This window comes from Gopherus evgoodei, chromosome 11 (assembly GCF_007399415.2).
Source record: "Gopherus evgoodei ecotype Sinaloan lineage chromosome 11, rGopEvg1_v1.p, whole genome shotgun sequence".
Lineage (NCBI taxonomy): Eukaryota > Metazoa > Chordata > Testudines > Testudinidae > Gopherus > Gopherus evgoodei.
This window is the reverse complement of record NC_044332.1, coordinates 21,296,058-21,310,173: the sequence shown is the minus strand read 5'-3', so window position 1 is coordinate 21,310,173 and position 14,116 is coordinate 21,296,058. Positions and strand designations below refer to the sequence as shown.

The 14,116-nt window shown below is 46.1% G+C and overlaps 1 protein-coding gene across 1 annotated transcript in view; it reads right to left on the bottom strand.

The window, feature by feature from the left end:
• C2CD6 (C2 calcium dependent domain containing 6) overlaps positions 1–14,116 on the bottom strand; it is a 43,302-nt gene that overhangs the window by 12,510 nt on the left and 16,676 nt on the right. The window contains exons 6-10 of the mRNA XM_030580556.1: positions 12,506–12,550; positions 9,395–9,463; positions 5,711–5,802; positions 4,107–4,247; positions 3,279–3,393 (exon numbers count right to left, since the gene is read on the bottom strand). Coding sequence (XP_030436416.1) covers positions 3,279–3,393; positions 4,107–4,247; positions 5,711–5,802; positions 9,395–9,463; positions 12,506–12,550 — 462 coding nt within the window. The remainder of the gene's footprint in view (positions 1–3,278; positions 3,394–4,106; positions 4,248–5,710; positions 5,803–9,394; positions 9,464–12,505; positions 12,551–14,116) is intronic.

Below are 14,116 nucleotides of genomic sequence, written 5' to 3'. Positions count from 1 at the left end.
AAACCCAAAAAAGGTGAGAAGTGGAAGGTTATTTGTCAGTATCATAACTGAATTTCTCCTCCTGAGTTATCTTTATTACAGAGTCGTACTTTTTGATGTGCAACTTCTCAGAGTGCCACTTTGTGAACTTTAGTAGAGACATTTTAAATCTTCCAAGTAAGCTCAAACTGTAGCTCTGTATATTGTTAATAAATCTAGAAAGAGACCATTTGTTACTACAACTTTTCTTTTCATCAGCTCATTCTGTCAAATATAAACCAAACACACAAAAGGAAGTCTCTCTTCTTGCTAGGTGAAGTTCAAGAGGGGAAAGCAAACTACTGAGATTAGTGTAGTTGGCAGTTACTTTTGTTTTGTATGCACAATTATTTTAATCATGATAAATAATAATAATATAACTCCCTGTCAAAAGTTAATTTAGAATATTGTTAAGGTTGAGGGTACATTTCAGTAATCTAGAATAAATACATTATATGGATTATTACATACTGGCCCAGTATTGCTCTGTATGGTCATTAGTCACTTGTAAGTGGACCCGACTGCAGGGTTACTATCACTTGCTTCTAAGTCAATTGGGTCTGGGCAAATTCACTGTTTCTAGCTTTTGGGCCTTAGAACACATCTATAGGCTCAAATCCCTTAGAATCATAGAATATCAGGGTTGAAGGGACCTCAGAAGGTCATCTAGTCCAACCCCTGATCAAAGCAGGACCTAATCCCCAGCTAAATCATCCCAGCCAGGGCTTTGTCAAGATTGACCTTAAAAACCTCTAAGGAAGGAGATTCTACCACATCCCTGGGTAACCCATTCCAGTGCTTCACCACCTTTCTAGTGAAAAAGTTTTTCCTAATATCCCACCTAAACCTCCCTCACTGTAACTTGAGACCATTACTCCTTGTTCTATCATCTGGTACCACTGTGAACAGTTTAGATCCATCCTCTTTGGAACCCCTTTCAGGTAGGTGAATGCACCTATCAAATCCTCCCTCATTCTTCTCTTCTGCAGACTAAACAATCCCAGTTCCCTCAGCCTCTCCTCATAAGTCATATGATCCAGCCCTCTAATAATTCTTGCTGCCCTCCGCTGGACTCGTTCCAATTTTTCCACATCCTTCTTGTAGTGTGGGGTCCCAAACTGGACACAGTACTCCAGATGAGGCCTCACCAATGCTGAATAGGGGGGAATGATCACATCCCTTGATCTGCCGGCAATGCTCCTACTTATACAGCCCAAAATGCCATTAGCCTTCTTGGGAACAAGGGCACACTGTTGACTCATATCCAGCTTCTCATCCACCGCAACCCCTAGGTCCTTTTCTGCAGAACTGCTGCCTAGCCACTCGGTCCCTAGTCTGAAGCAGTGCATGGGATTCTTCCTTCCTAAGTGCAGGACTCTGCACTTGTCATTGTTGAACCTCATCAGATTTCTTTTGGCTCAATCCTCTAATTTGTCTAGGTCCCTCTGTAGCCTATCCCTATCCTCCAGCGTATCTACCACTCCTCCCAGTTTAGTGTCATCTTGCTGAGGGTGCAATCCACACCATCCTCCAAATCATTAAGGAAGATATTGAACAAAACCGGCCCCAGGACTGACCCTTGGGGCACCCCACTTGATACCAGCTGCCAACTTGACATGGAGCCATTGATCACTACCCACTGAGCCGGACGATCTAGCCAGCTTTCTATCCACCTTATAGACCATTCATCCAGCCCATACTTCTTTAACTTGCTGGCAAGAATACTGTGGCAGACTTGTCTGATGCTCATCCACTGAAATTGGGGCACCACCACCCAGCCACCCTAGACTTCCAAACCAGAGTCTCCCAGAAATGGAAGATCTTCCAGGAACTCCCAGTCACTTACACATGTTCGCCCAGAGTTCCACGTAGGCTGTGGGCACTCTGAGCTTCTAGTTTATCTGATCTGGGACAATGAGGCAGGAAGCAAAGAACACAGGTTTTGCAAAAGAATTTCTTCAGCAACAAGATTTTACTGTTAAAGTACTCGAGAGAGATACAGATCTCTAAAAACAACAAAAGTTCTGAGACGCATCCTCCCCATTTCTCATCTCCAAAGTTTGTCAGTGTTTCTAGCTAGGCAAAGTACATCTTGCATGTCCATATATATCAGTGGTCCCCAAACTGTGGGCCATGCTCCCCAGGGGGGCATGAAGGAATGTTTGGGAGGGACAGGGCCTGGGCCAGCTCCTATGGGGGGTTGGGAGGGAGCGCCACCAAGCCCTGCTCCACCACCATCTCTGCTATGGCTATGGCTCCTGGCTGCGGCTCCACTCCCACTCCCGCTTCTGCCCTCAGCCTCAGCCCTGGCCGTGGCTCCATTCCCAGCCCTAGCCCTGCCCCCAGCTGTGGCCACAGCCTCGGTCTCCTTACCCCTGTCCACGTGCCCCCTCACCGCATCCCCAAGCCGCGGCCCTACTCCTTGGGGGAAGAGAGGAGGCCCAGATAGGCTAAGCGGGAGGCATGACAGTGAAAAACTTGGGACCACCGTTACATGTGGTGATAATTGGCCCTCATGCACAGAGCACAACCCTGCGCTTAAGTATGGTCTCTCCCTGAGCTATGTGCTTAAACCAAGAGCTACAGACTGCCCCCAGTAATCATACTTGCCCCATCCCCTATGTGGGTGTTTCTGTAGAAGGCCCATTGTACCAGGGGATGAGCTAGCAATTGAGAATCATTAAAAATCCCAGAATGCAATCTTAATAGCGCTTGGTGACAGTCTTTTAAAGAGATCTGAAACACTTTGCAGGGCAAGGCAATTACGTGAAATTCAGTAAAACAGGCAGATTTTGAGCAAGTTTAGATGTGTTCAACACAATATAAAGTGACGTTCATAATCTGTTTCCCCTCCAACAGTGTGCAGGGAGAAAGAAAGAGAGAGAATGATGTAATTATCCCCAAATCAAGCATTATAAACCCAGGAAATTAAAAGTTAAGATTAAATTTAAAAGAAACTCTAAACACTTAGAGTGTGGAAATGCTATGTTAGGGCACCCAAACAACCTGTCCTGTTAGCTACTTCAGTGAGTTAAACAGAAAGACCAGCATCAATTCATCTGTTACTAATAAGTGACTTAGAAGGATAGTGTTTGAGAAATACTCGCATGCACTAACATGTTCTCCAATTTGTACTGAGCTTTACATAAATCCAAAATGTAATCAAAAAATTAGTCTTATTTAATGGAACTGTTTTGCCAATAAGAAAAGCAACAATAATATAATGTATACAGAATGCTTTCTACATGCTCTCTAGTTACCATATTCTGCTCTGTTGTCATTTTAGGTCCCCTTTTCATGATGAGTTGGTCTAAATACTCAGCCTTTTCGGGCCATGTTTTCAGACTCCGATATTCCTTTTTCATTTTTTCCAATCTAAAGTGAAGAATCAGTCAAGACATTTATATCTAAACTTGCAGCGTTGTTCATCAGTGACTACAGCATGTAAATAAGGAAAAGGCCAAACAGCTTATTCATGAACTCACATTTTTTGGCATTTACAGCTGCTGTACAGTTAAAAAACATAAGAACTCTAGATTCAGTAAACATATATCATTACAATAGACATTTTCCTCACCAGCTCACTTTGTTTTAATGACAGGCCCACCAGAGCAATTTGAAGGGTATTCTTCCACTATGCTGTCAGACAGACAGGTGACAGCAATTACAACTAAGATGCTCTTCAAAGAGGTCATCCTCTTCTCATTCCTATTTGCTCCTCTTCTTTGAGTGCTTCCATAAATGAATGTACCACATTAGCTTTACTCTGGTTCTTCCTTTATTTATAAGACCAACTCTCTATTTCCTAACAACATCTTTTCTGGGTGAATGTCTGTACTGGTATAATCAAGTCACAGATAGTAAAATTAGCAGATAAAGAGAAAAATTGCATGTGACTGTGCTGCCATCAGTGCAGATTGTGAAGCATGATTCTGCACAGCATGAAGGCAGAAACAGTAAGTACCTACTCATGCCCCCAAATCAAAACTATTACTACTACTTTTTTAAAGAACAATGAGGCTAAGGACACAAGTTAAATAAGAAGAAATCCATTTTGTCTCCTCTGTACAAAAGTGCACATTTCTTGCCTGTTTCGAGGACGCATTTCTAAACCATCAGAAGACACACCAGATGTTGTAGGAATATCCCTCTCAAGAGTCTCTTCTCTCACATTCAGATCTGGGGATAAGAATGCTGGGTATCCCACGTGTTGTGATGTGGTAATATTACTGCAATAAAACAAACCATTATAAGATCAGTAGTAAAAGAAAATTGTGTAAGGATAATGCACAAATCATCTCTACAAAAACCATGAATAATCTCTACGCTACTTCAGGGTCACTGTAATGTCACAGGTAATAAATTAGATGTCTCCCTCCCCTCCCAGCCAGGATCTTAAATGTTAAGATTTTATTTCGGAAGGGGAAGAGAAGTCCCTCATTTCATAATGATGACAGATGGCTCCAAAGTGATTATTCTTGAATTAAAAAAACAATGCTATAGCTATGGTTAAGAAAGCACGCTGTATAAGTCATTTTTTTCACACACTTTCTGAAAAAATATGACCTTCAGTTTGAAATTTCTCATACTCTCTCTCAGCTAAGAGAAAAATCATTTTATAATTTTTTATAAAATTCTATTTTGTAAAGACCCATTATCAGACTATAAAAATGGTATTTTTCTTGCTTCATGATTTTTGTACTCAGAATATACTCCCGCAGCAGTGATTTCCACGGTCTATTGTGTCACTGGGAACACCAAACAATTCTGATGGTTGTACATTAATTTATTTTTAAATTATGAAATGTTTGCCATTTGGCTTTGCATTTTGGAGCCATCCCACCAGCCTGCATTGCCATGGTGACAGTATTATGTCACAAGCAGACAAATAGACATGTTGAGATGATTGACAAGTTTCTGGACTAAATGGATGGTTCTGACCATTTTCAACATGTGTTATCATGCTACCATGTCTGTGACTCAGTTATGAACCTCTGTTCTCCTGCTGATAGTGTAGTATGGGGGGAGAGAGAGGGAGAAGAGCCATAATACCTCTGTAGGAATGGAAGAAAGTTGTCAGGCCCATTCCACAGTTAGAGCTCAGAAAGCACATGTACAACAGATGGGAGCCTCGACCGGTAGCTTTCATACCCAGACACTATGTCTGCAAGGAAGAAGTCAGTGTTCTGCTCATTCTGTCTGTGAATGAAGTGCCAATCACTAAGGATCAGATCCTGCAACAGAATCTACATGAGCAGACCCTGTGCTTGCATGGAGCCCAACTGACTTCAATGGGGGTATAGGAGTACACTCTGGCATATCCTGTTGCAGGATCTGGCCCTTAGCAGGTACTCCATACACAGTTAGGGAGCTCCACTGGCCGTTACTGAAGTGTTACTGTTGCAGAGTTGGGGGAAAGGAGAAAGTCCTGGGGAACTCTCCTTTCCTTTCCTCCTTATCTTCATGCAGAATAGATGAGAGGAAGACAAAGAAGTATGATCCTAAGTTCCTCCAATTTAGGTTGACTATTAGAAAATTTATTTCCCCAGTGATGCAGAAAGCATGATTGCTGAATGAATAGTACTTACTTGCAATAGTTACACTGTGAAATGTCATATAAACAACACATGGACAGACACATAGATGCCCATGATATTTTTAAATATCACTAACAACAATGATTCTTAAGAACCTTTCAGGATCTGTTCTGTCTTCAGGTGGTGGAATCCGAATAAACATGGAATGTTTAGTGGTCTTCCGAAGATCTGCCTCAGAAAGTTTCAGCTACAGAAGGAAAATACTGATATTAAAGTGAGTAATTAGCATTGATATGTAGACAGTACCACCCAACGGTTTGATGGACACAGGAAATATTTGAATCCTTCAGTAAAACCAGAGAGACTGAAAAATTTGGGATGACACAAGAAAAAGCTGCACAATGAGCAAGTGAGGATAAGGTACTGTTTTGCTATGTGGGTTGCATAGTACTAAAACTGAAATATTTTGTAAAACCAACTCATTCCTGGTCTGCCAGGCCTTCATTGGGATAGGAAAAAGTCCTTGTCCTTGAAGGGAAAGAGGTCACCCACAGTCTATTTCACCAGCCATCTCCATTCAGCTTCTCAAGAGCATCTGTAATAGTGTCTGAAAGGGAAGGTAATCCCATCTCAGCAGGATTGGGTAATACATGCTAAGACTATCATAAGGTGACCAGTCTGTCCACTTGCTGTTAGACGGACTTTAGTATATGAGTAGTCCCTCATGTACCCATGGGGACAAATTAAGGATACTGTGCCTTCTGAATGGATTTCATCTTTCCTCAGTAGATCTTCTTTCACTAGGGTTTTTTCACAACCCAAGTCCATTGAGGCTCATAACTCTAGCTTGTCAACATGCATTATGGTTGTCAATTTCAAACCACCCAGCATTTGGTTGAGGCTGGGTAAAGAGAAGCCTGCCTCATAATTAGACTCAAATGGTTGGACAATCTTTCTTGCTATGCCCTTGTTCACACTGGAAACAGATCTTCCTCCCTAGTGAATCCTGTAATGGTAGGTGTGACATTCCTCTCTGGTGTTATCTGGACTGGTGATCTGCTAGGTCACTCCAAACCTTGACTTTGGGAGCCAGCCTTTACCCTGCTCTGCTGTGAGAACACCCACTCCTGGGCTGTTCACGTACAGCCTCTTGATGTAACCTGCTGCTTGGATTGTGCAACCAAATGACACTAGCCAATATCTCTGGTCCCAGACACAACCCTAGGAAGCTCCATCTTGCAGTGTCCAGTTATGCCCACTGGTCGCTGCAAGCTTACATGAGTTCGTCAATTTAACAAAGAAATTGATATGTACCGGCTTATCATCTCAATGGAAGTCTCTGACACGCTTCAAACCAAACACACTGCTTCAAGTGGAATACGCAAACAGATTTATTAACTATAAAGATAGATTTTAAGTGGAAGAGAGAGGAAAAACATGGCAAACGTCTCCCCCTTTTATCATGTCTTCTTCCCTCTTGGCTTCGCCCCCTTCAGAGTCAAGTGAGCAATACCTCATCGCAGTCCCAAACTGACCAAAGGAAGGGTGGTGACTCACTCGAGAGTCCAACAGATCCATTTGTTGCTGCCTAGGCCAGCGTCCTTTATTCCTGTGAGGCTGGGCTGCATCTGTCCCATACATGTCCTGATGAGGTGTGAATTTCAGCTGCACTCTTGGAGAGTTTTTGCCTGGGCTTGCTTTAAGCCAGGAGGATACATTTTCAGCCTCATAACTATATACATGAAATTATAACCTATAACATTACTATAACATCACTGTAACAATGCTCAGTGCATCATGAGCCTTCCAAAGACACCCAACATGACAAACTTTGCATTGGATACCACACACTCATATTATAAGGATGAACATGGGGGTGCAGGGTGTTCCCACAAGGTACAGAATGTCATAGTGGGATAGTCGGAGTCTTGATCTGGTGCAACCTTCAGAGTCCGTACTGTCAAGGGTGAGGCCAGCCCTGGTCTCAAAATAGCCATCCCCCTACCCGCTTAAGGGCAGCCCTAATCAAACCAGAGGAGGCAGGCTCTGGCCTGCTGGGTCAGGTTTGTGGGGTATTACCCTCCAAATAGTTCCCTGCTAGCCTCACCACTTCTTCCAGAGTCTCTGGTTAGTACCTCTGCACACACCCTGGCACAGCTGTGGAGAAGACCCAGAGAAACTGTTCGAGGATGATCAGTTCAGCTATCTACTTGCTCATTCTAGCCTCAGGTCTCATCCACTTCCAGCCGACACCTTTGAATTTCTTTGCCAGTGCCTGGGGCTGCATGAATGTGCTAAATCTCTGCTCTCTGAAATAGCAGCAAGTCTCTTCACTTAATGCAGCCAGTCAAATATGGCTGCCTTTACCATGGGTAGTCAAGGGCGGGTTGTTGGTTGAGGTCCTGTGGTTCCCTGGTCAAAACAGAAGCTAGGTGGATGATCCAAGTCTAAGGGTCCCAGTGGGTGCAGGTGGTGAGGTATTCAAAGGGCCTCCAGGTCATCTTCAGGTCCCATCTTGGACAGCACAGGACTGCTCGACCAACTCACTAACTCTGCCATAGCTCCAGCCAGTGGGGTTGGTGTTGTCCCCATACATTTACCCAGCTGCTGTTGCTGCGTGGCTACATATCCAATCTTTGTTGGCTCTGCTGTTGAGCCATGGCCCTGGTGGCAGGCCTCCTGTTGTTGTCAGTGAGAGACTGTCTGCAGGTCATTTTGCTGCTGCTGGGACTGTAACAAGTGTAGCGTAAAGGTCTGCATCTATTGTTGCTGCTCCTGGGCCATTGCTTGCTGATCCAAGGCAGCAGCCCACTGCAGGGCTAGCAATCTGAGTGCTTCCTCCATCTTAGGCCTTACTGGGGGCTCAGACACAGTGAAACTCCGCTTTTGGTATCATGTATGGGCTGCTGTGCTGCTGTATCAGTGCCCCCTTTGGTCAGACGGAGCACTGCACGGAGTTTGCTCGGTCCAGCAGGACCGTGAGTCGGCTCTTCTTGTGAGTCCCTATGGCGGTCCTATTCTGGACGATGAAGGGTGTTAATTTCAGTACTTCTGTGGTGCACATGTTTCCCCTTATACTTGGTAGGGCCTAGCTAGTGTTTGTCCTTGGGGGGCCTGCAAACCCCTTTTGGTTATTAAGTCTCTGTTGAGGGATTAGTAGTGGAACCCAGTGCCTCCGGATCAGGGCCCTTAAACCAGGCAGGCAGAATCAGTCCTCAACAATTCTTTCTTCTGTACCCTGAGCTGCTTCCTACCTCTTTTGCTTCTGTGAGCTACTTCAGCCTGTGGTTCCAGTCATTCTTTCGCTACAGAGTTGTCCCTGGATGGCTTCTCAACAGTTTGCTGGCAGAACTTTCCTTCCCTAGTCTGCTTGCTGCTCTGGCAGCCACTCTGTCCCTCTGCCTCTCAGCTCTTTTATTCTCCCAGTTGCTGCGAGGATGTGCCAGTCAGCACTGGCTGGTAGTTGCTGCATTAACCCTTAGACCTCATGCCAGCATGGGATATATACACCCAGTGAAAGTGTATCAAGAGTACAAAAACTCAAGTTATACTGTTATAATTTATTTGCTAGCTAGATGAACACCATATATATCATATAGTTTTAAGCATACAACTTTTCTTATCTTCATCTCACTCAAATACCATATCAATGTATTTTGTTCAATCTTTACAAAAATATTCAACATAAGGATTAATCCAAGTTTGAAAAATATCATCCCCAAATACAAATTTTTATGGAAGTTATAAATGTCTGAATTTTGGAATGGAATAGCTCTAGTCCAAAATTATAACAGATGAAAAAGAAAAAAAAAAAAAAAAAAAAAAAAAGAGGTCCTAACCTGGTGCGAGTAGCCATATCCGAAACTTCCATAGCAGAACATAAACTCCACTTCCGCTGTGCAGAAAACCTGAAAATGTAACTTTTTTTCTTTTAAATGTAACAAGTAATTAACTCTTACAGCAAATACATTTACAAATAAGTTCCACAGTAAACAAGTACAAGTATGGTAAGCAAAGGGAAAAATACATGACATACCCTTTTTATTAACACGTTACTTATTTAATAGGCAATTCCTATTAAGGATAAAAAAATCTTCACAGTTACTTTCCTGTCTTCCTCAAGTTGTGTTGCATGTGTACATTCCACTGTAGGAGTACATGCACCCAATGTACTTGAGTCAGAGACTTGTACTCATCATACCACTGGGTAGTACGTGCACCCCTGCTATCCTTTTGTACCAAGCTGAGGGTATAAAGAGGTGTGGTCACCATCTCCCTCTCTGTTCCTTCGCACAGCTCGTAAACTAAATCCAAAGCTGCAGGGAAGATGGGAGGGTCATGGAGTGTACATATGCACAATATATCTCAAAGAATAAACAGTTAGTGTACAGGTAAGTGCATTTTTTTCTCCTTTGAGTGACTGTGCAAATATGTATTCCACTGTAGGTGACTCACCAGCAGTTTATTTACAAGTCATTCAGACTAAATGAAGAGAGACTGCAATACTGAGTAACAGAGTAGTGCACCTCTACCCCGATATAACACTGTCCTCAGGAGTCAAAAAATCTTACCGCGTTATAGGTGAAACCGCATTATATCAGACTTGCTTTGGCCTCGAGCATCTCCATTATTAATAGTCAGCAAATAGCCCTGCCCCCATCCAACCCCCACCTACTTCCTGCCCCCTGACTGACTCCTCAGAACCCCGGACCCATCCAACCCCTCCACATCCCTAATCACCCCTGGGACTCCCACACTGAGCCATGCACCACACCAGGACGGGCGCTAGGACCCAGGGAGCTGGCACATGGAAGCGCTCACACTTGCTCAACCACATCAGCTGGGGCAAGCCCCGTGGGGGCAGAGCAGGGGGAACTGGCCCGGCGGCTGCTGCCCTCTCCGCGTAGCGCACCCAGCCCGATGCGACAGCTAAGCCTGCGAGGGGGAGCAGGGTGGCCAGCCTCGCCCGAGGTGCCTGCGTGCACCTGGTCCCCATCCCGCTATGGACCCAGAGACAGGCGCGGCTCCAGGCACCAGCGCAGCAAGCGCGTGCTTGGGATGGCAAGCTGCGGGGGGCGCGGCCTGCCAGTCGCTGTGAGGGCAGCAGGCAGGCGGCTTTCGGTGGTGTGCCTGCAAGCAGCCTGCCAGTCCTGCGGCTTCGGCAGCAATTCGGTGATGGGAACGCTGATGGAGCGGCACCAGCGGACCTCCTGCAAGCACGCCACCAAATCCATGAGCTGGTGAAGCGGAGCAGGTTGGGGCCGGGTCGCTCCACTTCCTGCCGCCCTGTGAGTACAAGGCAGGCCCAACCTCACACTCATGGGGTGGTGGTAAGTGGAGTGACCCAGGCCCAGCCTGCTCCATTCTGCTCCCTTGGCTCTCAGCCTTGGGGCTTGAGGGGTAGGGGGGAACTGCCCCCCAGTACTCACTGGCAGCGTGGCTGGGAGCCAGGGAGCAGAGCAGGCTGGGGCCAGGTCGCTCTGCTTACCGACACCAGTGAATGCAGGCCCACCCCGTTGCAGTCCTCAGTGGAGTGGGGTGACCCTGGGGCAGAGCAGGGGCAGGAAGAGGCAGGGCAGAGGCAGAGCAGGGGCTGGGGCAAAGTAGGGGTGGGAAGAGGCAGGGCTGGGGTGGAGCATGGGCGGGGGCCGTGGGGAAGAGACGGAGCAGGGCCTGCAGCTGCATACTTTGCATATGGGTAAGGCCAGCCCTGGTCATTTGACACCCTTATTTGAAGGCTTGCAGCGGCATAAACCTTTCTACTATACAAGTTCAGTCTCTGTACTCCTTATCCTTCAGGGTAGCCAGAAGGTAAGACTGCCTTGAATGCTTGTTTACCACTGCTCCTGATAATACACACATTCATCTGAGCACTGAATTCAGAAAACCCATATTCACTCATGGACTTTGCCTATAAAAGGATAATGTACCAAAAACTCATAGTGTTTAATCTGTCTAACCTGTCATAAAACACCATACACATTTAAGAGTACATAAAGTAGCATAAACTGTATGTACTTTGTTTCATACTGCTATGGGTCATAAATAATGATAATATCTGTATTCTCCATATTGCATAGACACAATGGGCTAGATTCATCTGCCCCATGGTAGGTAAATTCATCATGGGGAAAGAGCAGGCATTGCTTCTCCTGCCAATGTCCCTCAAGGGTTATGGCATGGGAAGGCAAGTTTAGTTTCTGCCAAGGTTAACATAGGAGCTTCACCAGAGTCTGCAAGGGGATGCACTGAATTGGTGCATTTTCTGATCATCCTGGCTATGCTCTCTTTTCACTCAGCACTGTCCAATGTTGTGGATACAATGGGCACCTCTGGGTTCCTCTGCAGATACGTTTTTGTTGCCCTCAAGGGTTATGCCACGGTAAGGCCCTGCATTGCCACAATCTCAATCCTTGCCTGAATTGCAGTGCCAAACCTACAAACCAATGTGTGTCAGAAACTGGAGATGGCTCAGTTGGTTATGAAAATTCACATGGCCTAAACATTTGGCTAGCAGAGTAGGTTAGTACTCCAGTTTTACACAGACTGATTTTTGTGTATTACTTCTCCCTAATACTTTTAAGAGTAGAAATTTTCTTATTATGCAGACTATCTAAATTCTGTCGTCAGTAGTATCAATGCAACTCCTCTGAAGTCAATGAAGCTGTGCCGGCGCCGCTGTGTAGACTATGGCCCACCCATTGTATGTGAATCTTATGACATCACTGGTGCTATGCTGTTTTACTGCAGCCAAGGATTGGGGTCTACTTGCCATTCTTCTCTTTCACTATCCTTTTCTCTCTATTTTAGTCACTTTACCATTCAGTGCTCCTGGAAGGCTATAATGCAGTGTTCAATTTATATGCATGTATCTGTATGCAATTAAAATTATATTGCAATGACATGAAGTCATTGTATATTATTTTGTAATTTCACCAAAGAAATCCTACCGTGTTTCCAATCCTCATGGCACATGTTTCAATGAAGTGGCCTTTCTGGGTGAGTGGGGAAAAAAAGAAAAGGAATATTTAGATTCACAAATCTCCAAAACCAGTGTTTTCTAGCAGAATATTACCAAGCATGTAAGAGGAATACACAAAATTTGTAAAAGACGGTTACTCACCTTTGTAACTGTTGTTCTTCGAGATGTGTTGCTCATATCCATTTCAGTTAGGTGTGCGCGCCGCGCGTGCACGTTCGTCGGAAACTTTTTACCCTAGCAACTCCAGTGGGCTGGCAGGTCGCCCCCTAGAGTGGCGCCACCATGGCACCTGATATATACCCCTGCCGGCCCACCCGCTCCTCAGTTCCTTCTTGCCGGCTACTCTGACAGTGGGGAAGGAGGGCGGGTGTGGAATGGATATGAGCAACACATCTTGAAGAACAACAGTTACAAAGGTGAGTAACCGTCTTTTCTTCTTCGAGTGATTGCTCATATCCATTCCAGTTAGGTGAATCCCAAGCCATACCTAGGCAGTGGGGTCGGAGTGAGAAGTCGCGGCATGGAGCACTGCAGATCCAAAGGCTGCGTCCTCTCTGGACTGCTGGACCAGGGTGTAGTGGGCAGCAAAGGTGTGGACCGATGACCAGGTCGCTGCCCGACAGATCTCCTGGATGGGCACGCGGGCGAGGAAAGCCAACGATGACGCCTGCGCCCTGGTAGAGTGCGCAGTCACACGGCCCGTAGGAACGTGAGCCAAGTCATAGCAGGTCCTGATACAGGACGTTACCCACGAGGATAACCACTGCGAGGAAATAGGAAGCCCCTTAACGCGGTCCGCTACTGCCACGAAAAGCTGGGGGGATTTGCGGAAGGGTTTGGTCCTCTCCACATAAAACGCGAGAGCCCGACGGACATCAAGCGAGTGGAGTTGTTGCTCCCTGCGTGAGGAATGAGGCTTCGGGAAAAAAACCGGGAGGAAGATTTCCTGGTTGACGTGAAAGGCTGAGACCACCTTGGGGAGAAAGGCAGGGTGCGGTCTCAGCTGCACCTTATCTTTATGAAAGACCGTATACGGGGGATCTACCATGAGCGCCCGGAGTTCCGACACCCGTCTAGCTGAGGTAATGGCTACTAGAAAGGCAGTCTTCCAAGAAAGATAGAGCAGGGAGCAAGTCGCTAACGGCTCAAAGGGGGGCCCCATGAGCCGAGTCAGAACCAGGTTAAGATCCCAGGTAGGGGCAGGGGGTCGGATGTTGGGGTATAGACGTTCCAGCCCCTTAAGAAATCGAGTCACCGTCGGGTGAGAGAAAACGGAGCGGCCATCCCTACCCGGGTGAAAGGTGGAGATAGCCGCCAGGTGAACCTGAAGGGACGATATCGCCAGGCCCTGTTGCTTGAGGGACCAAATATAGTCCAATATATTGGTGACCGAAACTTCCATAGGGAGGAAAACCCTCTCCGTGCACCAACAGGAGAAACGCTTCCACTTGGCCGAGTACGTCGCTCTAGTGGAAGGCTTCCTGCTGCCCAAGAGTACCTCACGTACCGGGGTAGAGCAGCGTAACTCGGATCCGGTCAGCCACGCAGGAGCCACGCTGCTAGGTGCAGCGACTGGAGG